Source organism: Ricinus communis, chromosome 8 (assembly GCF_019578655.1).
Source record: "Ricinus communis isolate WT05 ecotype wild-type chromosome 8, ASM1957865v1, whole genome shotgun sequence".
In the NCBI taxonomy this organism is placed as follows: domain Eukaryota; kingdom Viridiplantae; phylum Streptophyta; class Magnoliopsida; order Malpighiales; family Euphorbiaceae; genus Ricinus; species Ricinus communis.
In genome coordinates this window covers 14,986,661-14,997,819 of record NC_063263.1, presented here as the reverse complement: position 1 = coordinate 14,997,819, position 11,159 = coordinate 14,986,661, and the positions used below count along the sequence as shown (strand labels likewise).

The following is an 11,159-nucleotide window of genomic DNA, read 5'->3' as shown; positions in this document are numbered from 1 at the left end:
TTGTACATTTAACTTTTTTCTTGGTTATTCTGAGTCGCGCCATATTGATTTGCATGATTATTTTGATTAATGAAGCAGGATGAACATCCGAAATGTTCAAAATTTGCATTTCCCATCCTAAAAAGACAGTTACAAGATGATAGTCCCAATAAAATAATGCTGGGAATTATGCATTTAAATTCATCTCAAAATTTGTGCCGGACATGCGATCTATACAAGCAATGTAATCCGATAAGCACAACCAAAAAAATCTGCCTATCCCCCGAAAAGGGTATTATATCTACGAGGTTGTGAATTGATTCTACCATTTCACCAAAATGATCCGCTTTGACCTGATAATATCCCATCCTCCTTCATAAACCAACTTGCCTGACAGACCCAATTAAAAAGAGATGGTCTGTACGTCCCATAAGACTCGGATTCTATGAGTAGGAAGATAACTCCATTAGAAAGCACCAACGCAGGCAGTCCAAGAGAGGACCCCCCCCCCTAACCATGACATTGTTTTTAATAAAAAAAGCTTCATCAGCTGCCTCCACGTTGAAAAATGGAACTGGTGCATCATCGCTTGTCTTAATAATGCACAACCTCAGTATGCTATTCCTGCTTGAACAAATATTAGTCAACTGTAGTTTAGTTCCCAGCTCTTAGTCCAATATATAAAATTCCTTTTAGCATCATCGCAGCCAATAAAAACAGCGTGAAACCATAGGAGATAGCTGAGTTGTCTACCGCCGTTCTAGGCATTTACCACACGTCCAGGTTCCTTCTGGAGAAGATGACTCAACCCAAGGAGAACAGTGACTGTGTATTACTATGTCGCAAACCTTGCATGTAAGCTCAGGGACTGGTTCAGAGTGTGAACACATCTTACAATGCTTTGTTTTGAAGCTTAATTCTGGAGCAGTCATTGGTTCCAGGGGATTACCAGAATTATCTCTTGCACACTGTTCATAAAATCCATCCTGTAAAACTGCATAGGACTGATTACCAGAGTTCACCATAACATTTCCTGAAACATCAAATCCATCCAACTGGCCACCATCATCAGATTCCAGCAACTCCCCAAAAGAAAAGTAGGTCTGTGGTTCAAACTCCATATCCTCATAATTGAGCTCATAGTCCGTCGGCATCTCACCTTCAAAGTCTTTAGCAGATGCATCCCATTCCATACAAGATGACTCCTCTTCAGGAGCAAAGGTGTTCTTTCCATCAACAGGCACAGATGGGTTAGCATAATGACTGTTCTCAAGCATACCTTCATCAATCACTTGAGGCTTTGAAAGCCTTCGGACTGGCAGTTTCTGATGCCAATCAACATGTAATGGCTCCTCTTTAGGATCCATTATGTTAATTCCATCAACAGGAAGAGATGATTTAGGACAATGACTGTTCTCAGGCGTACCTTCAGCAATCACTTGAGACTTTAAAATACCTTCAGCAACTGCTTGAGACTTTGAGAGCCTTCTGACTGGCAATTTCTGCATCCAATCAACACATAATGGCTCCTCTTTAGGATCCATTATGTTAATTTCATCAACAGGCAGAGATGATTTAGGATAATTACCATTCTCAGGCATACCTTCAGCAGTCACTTGAGGCTTTAAATGCCTTCTCACAGGCAGTTTCTGAGGCCCCTGTCCACCACCATGCCATTCCAGCTCTACTTCAGAATTAGCCTCTGTAATTTGCTCAACTCTTGAGAGTGAGAAAAGCAGAGGATCATCATCTTGTACAAATGGTTCCTCCTTGGGAAATATTGAAGTTATGGGCTCACACACTTTAGATTCAGCAATAGCTGCATAGTCAGAATTCACTCTTAAATTTCCTTTCTTCGACACCTTATCACTCTGCTTATGGCCCACTGGCTTCTCACCTTCAGGGTTGTCATCATAAGGACACTTGGGTGATCTTATTCTACGACACCTGCAGCACTTGAAGCCCACCACATTAGGAAGGTTCGATTCGTCAATTTCTACTGCTTCAGCATGAAACCAACCTGAATCAAGCAATGCACAAATGTTTAACAAATTAAAAGCTAAACATGCACATATTTCATTTCAAAGAGATAGACCAATCACATGGAGAAACGCTTACCACTACAAGTTTCACAGTGGATATACATCAGATCACGATCATACTTCTTTTTGCAAAGATTACAAACAAGGTTCAACATCACTGAACTCCCAGGAAAAAGAATGTTCTTACGCCTGAAATCAGTTCCAGCGTCTTCAGTGTTCTTTTTTTTCCATATGACACCCCAATTGCATATTTTACTTCGGGTTTTTGTTGCCAAGCTGGGAGTAGAAGTATCTTGTTTCATCTCAGGACTGCTATTCTGAGTTCTGACGGATGGTGGCTGAATATGAAATTTAACCCTTGTGCCTTTGGCGGCTGTCAACATATTTTGAGATTCTGGCCCTTGCAAGGATAAGGGAGTAGATGGAGTTCCATTATCATTTTCATGGGCAACAGGTTTGGCATTGTAACGAAGCTTAATCCTTGTACCTTTAGGGGCTGTCAATACATCATGAGATTCTCGCCCTTGCAAGGGCAAATGAAAGATTGGAGGTTCATTATCATTGCCATGAACAACAATAGCTTTGGCATTGCAACATTGCTTGCAGGTAATCAAGAATTCAACTTCAGCATTTCTATAAACTGTTGAACTTATGGTACAATCCTTGTGGCAATAACCTGGCATAACATGGCAAAAAGAAGCCCATTATGGCAACAATACATAAGCATAGCACAACAGTGTAAGTGGCACAACCATTCAGGAAAATTTGAACTTATAAAGGAACCTGAAAGGAAAAATTATAAGAGCACAAGTGTATCTGCAGTTAGTAAATTATATTTGGCAAATAGCAGTTCATTGATCAAAATTACAGCAACTTTTAATTGGATGTAGGAGTGAAATGAGCCGAGCCAATCCAAACATGACGTTCAATTTCAGCTTGATTAAATTATAGTAGTGATTGAGATTGGCTTGATATAGAGATATTTGAATTAAACAGCAAGCCAAATCCGAGTCAAGCTAGAACCTCTCAGAATATTAAATTTTTATAATTTTTCATTTGTTTTTGCTATATAAATCAAATGTTTATTTTATTAGAAGAAACCGACCCGTCACAAGTAGGCATGGTAACCAAGCCAGAGATCTCTCAAAAGAGAATGAAGAAGGGACACATGATGGAAACTCCATTTCAAGTGGTATAAAGATTATAGAGACATATCCAAAATTACTCGTAATGAAGATGTATTCTTATTGGAAACACAAATGAGCAAAAATATTTTTGAAGTTACAAAGAGAATTGCAGAACACATTACATTAAAGAAGAAGTTACTAATGAAAGCTTAATGACTAGGCGTACCTTGGCAAGCACTACACTTGACTGTATTCCTGAAGATCACCCAAAAAAAAAAAAAAGAAAAGAAGATGAGGAAGATTAAGCTTATATAAAACAGTAAAATACATAGAACAGTAAAATAGAAGCAAAATCAAATGATTACCTAATTAGAACATCGTGCTGGCATGATGCACAAGAGCATCTTTCCAACTTGTCTCTCTTAAATGTAAGATATAAAAATATATCCCTGCGGGAATATTTTAATTGCTTTCTTTGCAACTCAGATAGTTCATTCAAAGACTTCTTGGCTGATGGCAAAGCCACTTGGTCAACCCTTTCTTCAAATTCTTTTATCAAAAATAAAGGAACATGCGTTTCAGAAAACCAGTATTTCTCCTTCCCATCTACACTTTGCTCTATCTCAATTATATTTTTCATGATGCGGGAAGGAAGATGTTTTTGATTCCCAAAAGCAACACCGTAACATATCTTGTTTTTCTCAATTTTCTTATCGCAAATGATCGCATTTCTGAAAACAGAGGCTTCTGTCTCTGAACCTTTTCCATCTTGGTTATTCTGCTCAGGACGAACAAGATCGGTCCATCTCACATGAAGGTCTAGGTATCTAACCTGATAGAAGTTCCAGTAGCGATTTCAAGGCTCAAAGACTCATGTTATTACAAACTTGTTTAAAGACTGCTAACAATTCAGAGGCAGCAACCAGTAGACAATTACTGTCCTAGTCATATGAAAATAAAAACAAACCTGAAGAGCTAACTGTGATGCATTCTTACTCCTCTCAACTGCAGCTCGCCAAACCATCTGTCTGCTTCTTTTAGGAAGCTCAGGATCATCAACATAAAAGACACCCAAAATCTTTTTTGAACCACCTGACAAGACAAAATCACAAAATTGAGATTTTCCCACCCGTAAATTTATAATTTTAAATGCAAGGATGTCTTAAGCAAGACTTTTTGACAACCCATTAATGATTACAACAGACACAGGTAAGTTTCTACTGTCTGAAAAAGGGACTGGTTTAAGGTGTAAGAAGTTACCTTGCCGAGCTGCCCTTTTAACCACTAACCGAGGCAAAATTGCTTGCTGGAACACAAGCTTTAATTGCTTTTCCCCTCGCCACCATACAAAACTTTTGTCATCATTACTATTAGCTCTAAAATCAGGCACACCAGATTGTTTCCTATGTCGTTTCCCACCTGGTCCACTTCTTTGAGTGATTCCACCATTGCTTGCAGCAATTTGAATCATAGGAGAATCGACCAGCAAAACATCCATTGCCTTTGTCCAGTCCCCTAAAAAAGCAATAGTTCGGATATTTTCCTCAAGCTACAAACAAACACCATGAGGTCAGATCACCCAAATGTAGAGACCAATGCACAAAAGTGCAAACATAATAAATAAATACACAAAATATAATAGCAAGATACACTTGCACTTTGATATTGCATCCATTTAGCATCTACATCACCAATTCTTTATGTCTCTTTTCCAAATTAGCATTTATGAACGACTCCATTTACAACTTCAAAATACAAAGTAAAGGATTTGAACTTGCTATCAGCTCAAACAGTAAGAAAATATCATGAAGCCTATGCAACAATTTCCCAATAGAATGTAGAGCAAAATGTTTCCAGGACATTTTATGAAAAGTTAGTCAAAAGGTACCCTGACAACCAATAGATTCTAATTTAGTCAAAGTGTTGGACTCCAGTTAGTAAGAGTCAGAACCCTACAGAATGAAAACTAAGCGCGAAGCAAAAAATCTATGATGCACGAACAAACATCTAAACCTGACCAGCATGTATACAGAAAGCAAATGACATTTTCTTAACAATGTTCCTAATACTAAGAAGCAATACCTCACATGTGGTATAGTCGTTGATGGAAAAATTACTAAGAAAATATCAAGGACGCCCTGATATAATACATATTCAACATATCCTTCATGCTAAAACAGCTTATGATAGAATTTTAGATGGATGACATGATAAAGGATGTTACTCAATGAAACATGTAACACAAACTCCACCTTCATTACTATAGTACCTAGTAGAAACAATGAATTTTATTCCTCTTTTAAACATAGAAGTATAACTATAAAGGGCCATGGGTACTATAAGAATATAAGATAGAAAAGCATAGTCAATAATTGTTTATTTCAAGCTCCTATAGTTAAAAGGCTATCTTACCACTTCAATACAACAAACAGGAACTCTAAATACCCAAAGTACAGCCATTCATTTAATGCTCTTGTAATCAAACTACTGATTGTTTATAATTTATCAGTACACTAAGATCTGTATTAAGAATTTTAAGTTAAGACTAAAATTTATTACCTCAAATGGTAATGAATCACAACATGATAGTGATAGTGATAAGTATGCATGAGAACAAAAGAAACTCACTTCAAGCAAGGGGCCCATTATTGCACTGCAACTTGAAGCATTTTCTACTCGCTTACGCCACTGTTCTCTGTAACTTGCATTGACAAAGGAGCCATCAGTAAGACCACATAAACTCTCTCCCAGGTACAAAATGTAAGTTGATATGCTAAGAAGACTCCCCTCTCCACTCGTTACAGGACGAAGGCTATTGAGGATTTTCATGGCGCCTTTAGTAGCAGTTAAGGCAGCTGAATTTAACATACACCCTCTTCTGTTATTAGAAGGCAGCTTACAAGAGTGACACCAGCCGCACCTCTCCCTTGGCACCTCTATAAGCTTCTTTTCAGAACTTGGCCAGAAGAAACGAGAAGCTGCTGCTGAAAACGCTTTTATTTGCAATAAAATGTCAGAATTGACCTTCCTACCATTGGCTGATTTATGAACCTCTGAAACCCGACTTTCCTCAGATGAAAGAATGGCCAGTTTGGCAGCAGCTGATGCTGCAAAGTCCCCATGCATATAGTGATTTATGTAAGCATAAGGCTTAAAATAAGTTCCCACATACATAAAATTATCGGTTAAATTTCTCTCAACCATTCCAGAGCCTGAATTATTATCATCCTTGCTTTCAGAAGGTATTTGTAAAGGAGAAGGATTCCAATGCCCAATATGACTGCCATCACTGCTTGCTGAGGTGCAAGTAGTTATTACAATTGATCTATCGACAAAGCTAGGGTTAGCTGCATCAGATGGATCAATTTGCTGGTCAGTTGATCCAGTAGATTCCCCTTTAATCTGCTCGGCTGATTTTGTATTCATGAGATGGCAATTTTCTTTGCTTGTTGAATCGCCATTACTTAGCATGCAATGAGGGTCAATGGGAATTGTTGCATTGACAGAGACATTATGATGCGAAACTGCCACATTATCTACATTACTAATACTCAAATTAATTGCATTCTCAGCACCTGCAATATATGCAGCCATTTGGCTTTCTTTGCAGGTCAACGGAACTGAAAAAGACAAGGATTTATCATCTTCCTTTATGTATGCTCTAGGTACTCTTTCTAATGTCTCAGAAGGGGAAAAGGCACTTTGTGGGATGCTCCAGTAGTCTGCAATTGCCTTAGATATCTCCAGGTATGAGGATCTATGTTGCACAGAGGATGACAGAACTTGCAGAACCTTCAGTATGTCCTTCTGACTGTAGTATCTGAGACATGGTTCTGTGCTAGCAGAAGCTCTAAGCCTGAGGAAATGAAGAGCAGGAAAAGAAAAAGGAAAAAGGTGTAAAATTAATATACAACCAGAAAAGTGAATGCATTCTGAAAGATGAGATAGCAACGAAGAAAGAAACGCAAGCAGAATTTCAACCAGAATGCAAGTTTCACAAACTTCATAGTCCATACTTAACTTGAAATAATTAAAAAATAATGATAAAAGAAAATAAACAAAAAGACTAAAACATACACCAGTAAGTGATTGCAAGTACCCAAGAAGACTTGCTCATACAAATCAACACCAAATATTTCTGCTCCTTTAAGTGAGGTTCCCATGATAATAGTAGGTCCCAACTTGTTAATTGTGCACTCTGGACAATACCATGGGCCCTCAGGTATATACATTTTGACAACACCAATACATCTGGAATGATATGCTGATGGGCAACCGTCACAACATAGCAAGGTACCATCCATGCCGCAAAGCCGGCATTCATCACTATTACCATCCATACCAACATCGTGACCATCTCCCTCCCAACCCAAATATTTTGAGCAACAAGAGGACTTAGTTCCTTGGTTTTCAGCAATAATCTCCATAGCCTCCTTGTCCTTGCATGCTGAAGTCTTGGAATATCTAGGATGGACCCTTCTTGGTCCATTTTCAGAAAGACTGGTAGCAATTGCATCAGGATCCATGCCAACTTCTGATTCTTCCCGTGCATCAATTTCTGCTCTTATCTCTGCACAATCCAAAACATCATCACAGAGAATTTGCAATATCATCAACTTCCTGCTCACCGGTAAGGAATAATACTCCCTCTTCAAAATATCATCATAAAACCCTTTCCACTCTGGTCTTTTAGCATATCCCATTACTGTAAAATATTGCACCAAATAAACAGGCCAAGTAAGTGAATCCAGCAAACTCCAATCAAGGCATCTGCACCATAGAAATTACAGCATATTCAAAATATTAGCTAAAAAGCAGCTGGAGGAAAGGGGGGGAATCACATTGTGCAGGAAAGAAAGTTCTGGAAAAAAAAGATTGCAAAGCACATAATTACCTCAAACATTTTGATGCCACTTCTGAACCATCCGAAGAGAGTGCCTCGAGGTGACGTCTTAATGCACGCATTAAAGCAACATGAATGGCATCCGACAGTGTGTTCTGAACATGACAGTTAATTGCCCCAACCAAATCATCCAATGTAAATGGACTCAAGAATAGGAGAATATTGAATGACCTCAGGAATCCATATACAGAGAAAAGATGTGAAACACATTCCTTTGGCACACCTATAGTCTCTGATGATGGAGGCAATTGCGGGGGTGGAACAATTGGAACCTCGACCACTGGTTCCAAATCCCCATCTTGTGCATACTCACACGAATCACTCGAGGAATCTGCATCACCCTCACCTTGTGCCCCATCATTCTCAACATCAGTCAAAGCTGACGTCTCAACCCTATCTACCTCATTTTTCAAATCAGCCACTTCCTTCTTATTCTTCTTTATACTCTTTTCTAACACTAGTTGATCTAATTTTACCCTCCTTTCATTCAACTCATCATCAAAATAATCATCACTTAAAATTAATTGTCGTAACTCACCACTTTCTAGATCCTCACAATCCCCATCTTCATAATCTACCCTATATAACCCACTCTCATAAGACACAATTTTCCCTAGAAAAACCCCATTATCATCAAACTCTTTCAACACATATCTACCCACAAGTGGCTTCCATCTCATTTCCAAAGCCTGCCTTTTAATAGCAACTTCCACCTTTTTATCAATTTCATCCTCTTCTCGCCTCCGTTTCCTCGGTCTGCCTCTACCCCTCTTTTTTACCTCTGGAGGCTCCATTCCGTATTCCAAATCAAATCAGATCAAACCCTAATTCAAAATTCACTTAAAAAAAAAAAAAACCTCTATAGTTCAATAAAACCAAAAAGCTTTAAAAAAGCATAACAAACCACTTCATGGATCCAATCCGAGTGCGTTCCTGCAGATCCCTATACACAGAACAAACAAATAAAAAAATAAATTGCAATTGCAATTGACTATAAATAAAACAACAAAATCCATCATAGTTTTTAACAAAATAATAATACGCAGTTTTTACAGATCCTATAAAATGAAGTGAAGTTTCTGATTAAAGACAGCGATTTCAGAGTCAATAATTGTTAAAAAAACAAAGTGAAATTTTATGATATTTATATGTGTGTATATATAAACGAAGTGTTTATCTAAAATCGTGCAAAGAGTTAAAAGAGTACCTTCGTCGTTAGGGCTTAGAAAGATTTGGGGATTTTTTATTATTATTTTTGTTTTGGTGATGAGAGTATGTGCCTATCGAGAGAAAGAGAGAGCCCTAATGTGAGAGAACTACACAACGGCCTCTCTCTAGACTCTACTTAACCAGTCATTGCTAAATTTTAACCCAAAAAAAAAAAACTGTAATGCTTTTATGTTATACTTTGACTCGGATAACTCGGGTTTTCCCGAGGCGGTGAGACCGGTACGTCCGGGTTGTGAGTTTGTTTCTTTAATTCTTTTCTTTTAAGAAAAGAATTTGTTGACTTGTAAATATGAGATTTTATGGTGTGTTGTGTTTAAAATTAAACCCTAAACCCTAACATACAAGATTAACGTTTGTATTTTTTCGATTTTATTAATTAAAATCTATACTTATTTTGATTAATAATTATATGCCCGATTTCTCTTATTATTAAATTAAAACTTTGAAATTATTTATTTCAATTTATATATTATATTTTTATTATTTTTCTAAGCTCATATTTTTCAAATTATCATCAAATATAAGATTACATACAATTAAAAAAGGTGATAAATAGTAGATAAAATATTTTTCATTACAAAAATATATGTGTGTATTTAAAAAATCTAATTTAATTTTTTATTTCAATCTAAAACTTATTAAAAATGTTATTTTATATATATAATAAATAAGATTAAGTATATGAGCTAGGATAATTAATTAAAATATAGTTTATGTTGCTATTTTAACAATAATTTAATCAAACTTAAAAATATAAATAATAATAATTTTAGAATTTTCAATTCGGTATAAAAGAAAGTTGTATAAAACGATTTTATATTAAAGCTCAAAAATGATTATTCCTCACTAACATCTACACGTAGCATGCACAGGCACTAGAGGAACTTTAGCAAAAGGCAGTCCAAACGATTATCATGATCCAAAGGCTCTCCTTCATAGTATCGGGCCCATCAAGTGTAATCTTAACCGAACATATCAAATAAATCAAACCAGTCACATAGAAGGATTCATACATCTACACATAGACAATACAATCCTGACTCCTGCCGAGAATTATGGCTAGGCCCGCGTCCTGAAGTTCGATAGTAACAAAATTGAAACTCGGGATCGGAGCGAGGTGAGTCGGGAATTATCCCGAGTCAGATGTAGTTAGGCTAGTTAAAGGTTGGATGAGCAATTTTGTTTTTTTATTGACCGGCACAAAGAGCAAAAATAAGGAAAGAATTTGAGCAAGTGGCGGGAAGAACTTCCACTAATTGGCGTTACCCGCCAAGATTTTCAAAGTTATTTTACAATTTATATTTTGAGACAAATTGAAAAGGAACAAAAATAAAAGTGTGGTGTGTCTGAACCTACTAGGACTATTATTGAATGATAATTATTAATATATATTCCATTTATCCATTTTAATTCACTTTAATTTGGGACGAAATTAATTAATTTTTAAGGTATATGTCTAATTGTAGATGTGAGAAAGTATTCTAATAATATAATTACTCAATGCCACATTCATAACAATATATATATATATATATATATATGTGTTATGTTTTATAAAAAATATAACAGTATTTGATTTGTATATAATGGTGTAAACAAATTTGGTGATAGCAATCATTTTTTTATTTATATTAATAATTATCCACTATCAAACAACGAATTATATTTAGTAAAGTTGTCGAAGAATAATCAATAGTTGTTTAATTTTTTAAAATTCACAGCTATTATTACATGTTAATTAGTATTTTTATCTTCAATTGTGCGCTATGTTTATGTATTTGGTATATATTCCCTAATTAATAATTACTTATAAGGTTAGATTAAATTTTATATTATTTTTTGATATTATAATATACTAAATAATTACCCGATGCTGCA

At 36.2% G+C, this 11,159-nt stretch overlaps 1 protein-coding gene across 10 annotated transcripts; it reads right to left on the bottom strand.

Annotated features, from left to right (window-relative positions):
* Nucleotides 1-82: 82 nt before the first annotated feature.
* Nucleotides 83-9,443, bottom strand: LOC8266995 (DDT domain-containing protein PTM). 10 transcript variants are annotated; one of them, XM_048378523.1, is made up of 12 exons: nucleotides 9,259-9,443; nucleotides 8,043-8,994; nucleotides 7,226-7,918; nucleotides 5,777-7,004; nucleotides 4,409-4,697; nucleotides 4,116-4,240; nucleotides 3,514-3,980; nucleotides 3,375-3,403; nucleotides 2,098-2,697; nucleotides 1,583-1,999; nucleotides 1,406-1,510; nucleotides 1,069-1,304 (listed from the first exon to the last, which is right to left on the bottom strand). In XM_048378523.1, exons 2-12 carry the CDS (start codon nucleotides 8,843-8,845, stop codon nucleotides 1,264-1,266), a joined length of 4,797 nt encoding a protein of 1,598 aa, XP_048234480.1. In that variant the 5' UTR covers nucleotides 8,846-8,994; nucleotides 9,259-9,443; the 3' UTR covers nucleotides 1,069-1,263. The 10 variants fall into 10 exon arrangements, 8 of the variants coding, with proteins under 8 accessions (XP_048234477.1, XP_048234478.1, XP_015579839.2 ...); XM_048378524.1 differs by having other exon boundaries at nucleotides 1,166-1,304; nucleotides 1,406-1,481; XR_007217114.1 differs by lacking the exon at nucleotides 1,069-1,304 and having other exon boundaries at nucleotides 1,583-1,699; nucleotides 1,782-1,999.
* Nucleotides 9,444-11,159: the final 1,716 nt, after the last annotated feature.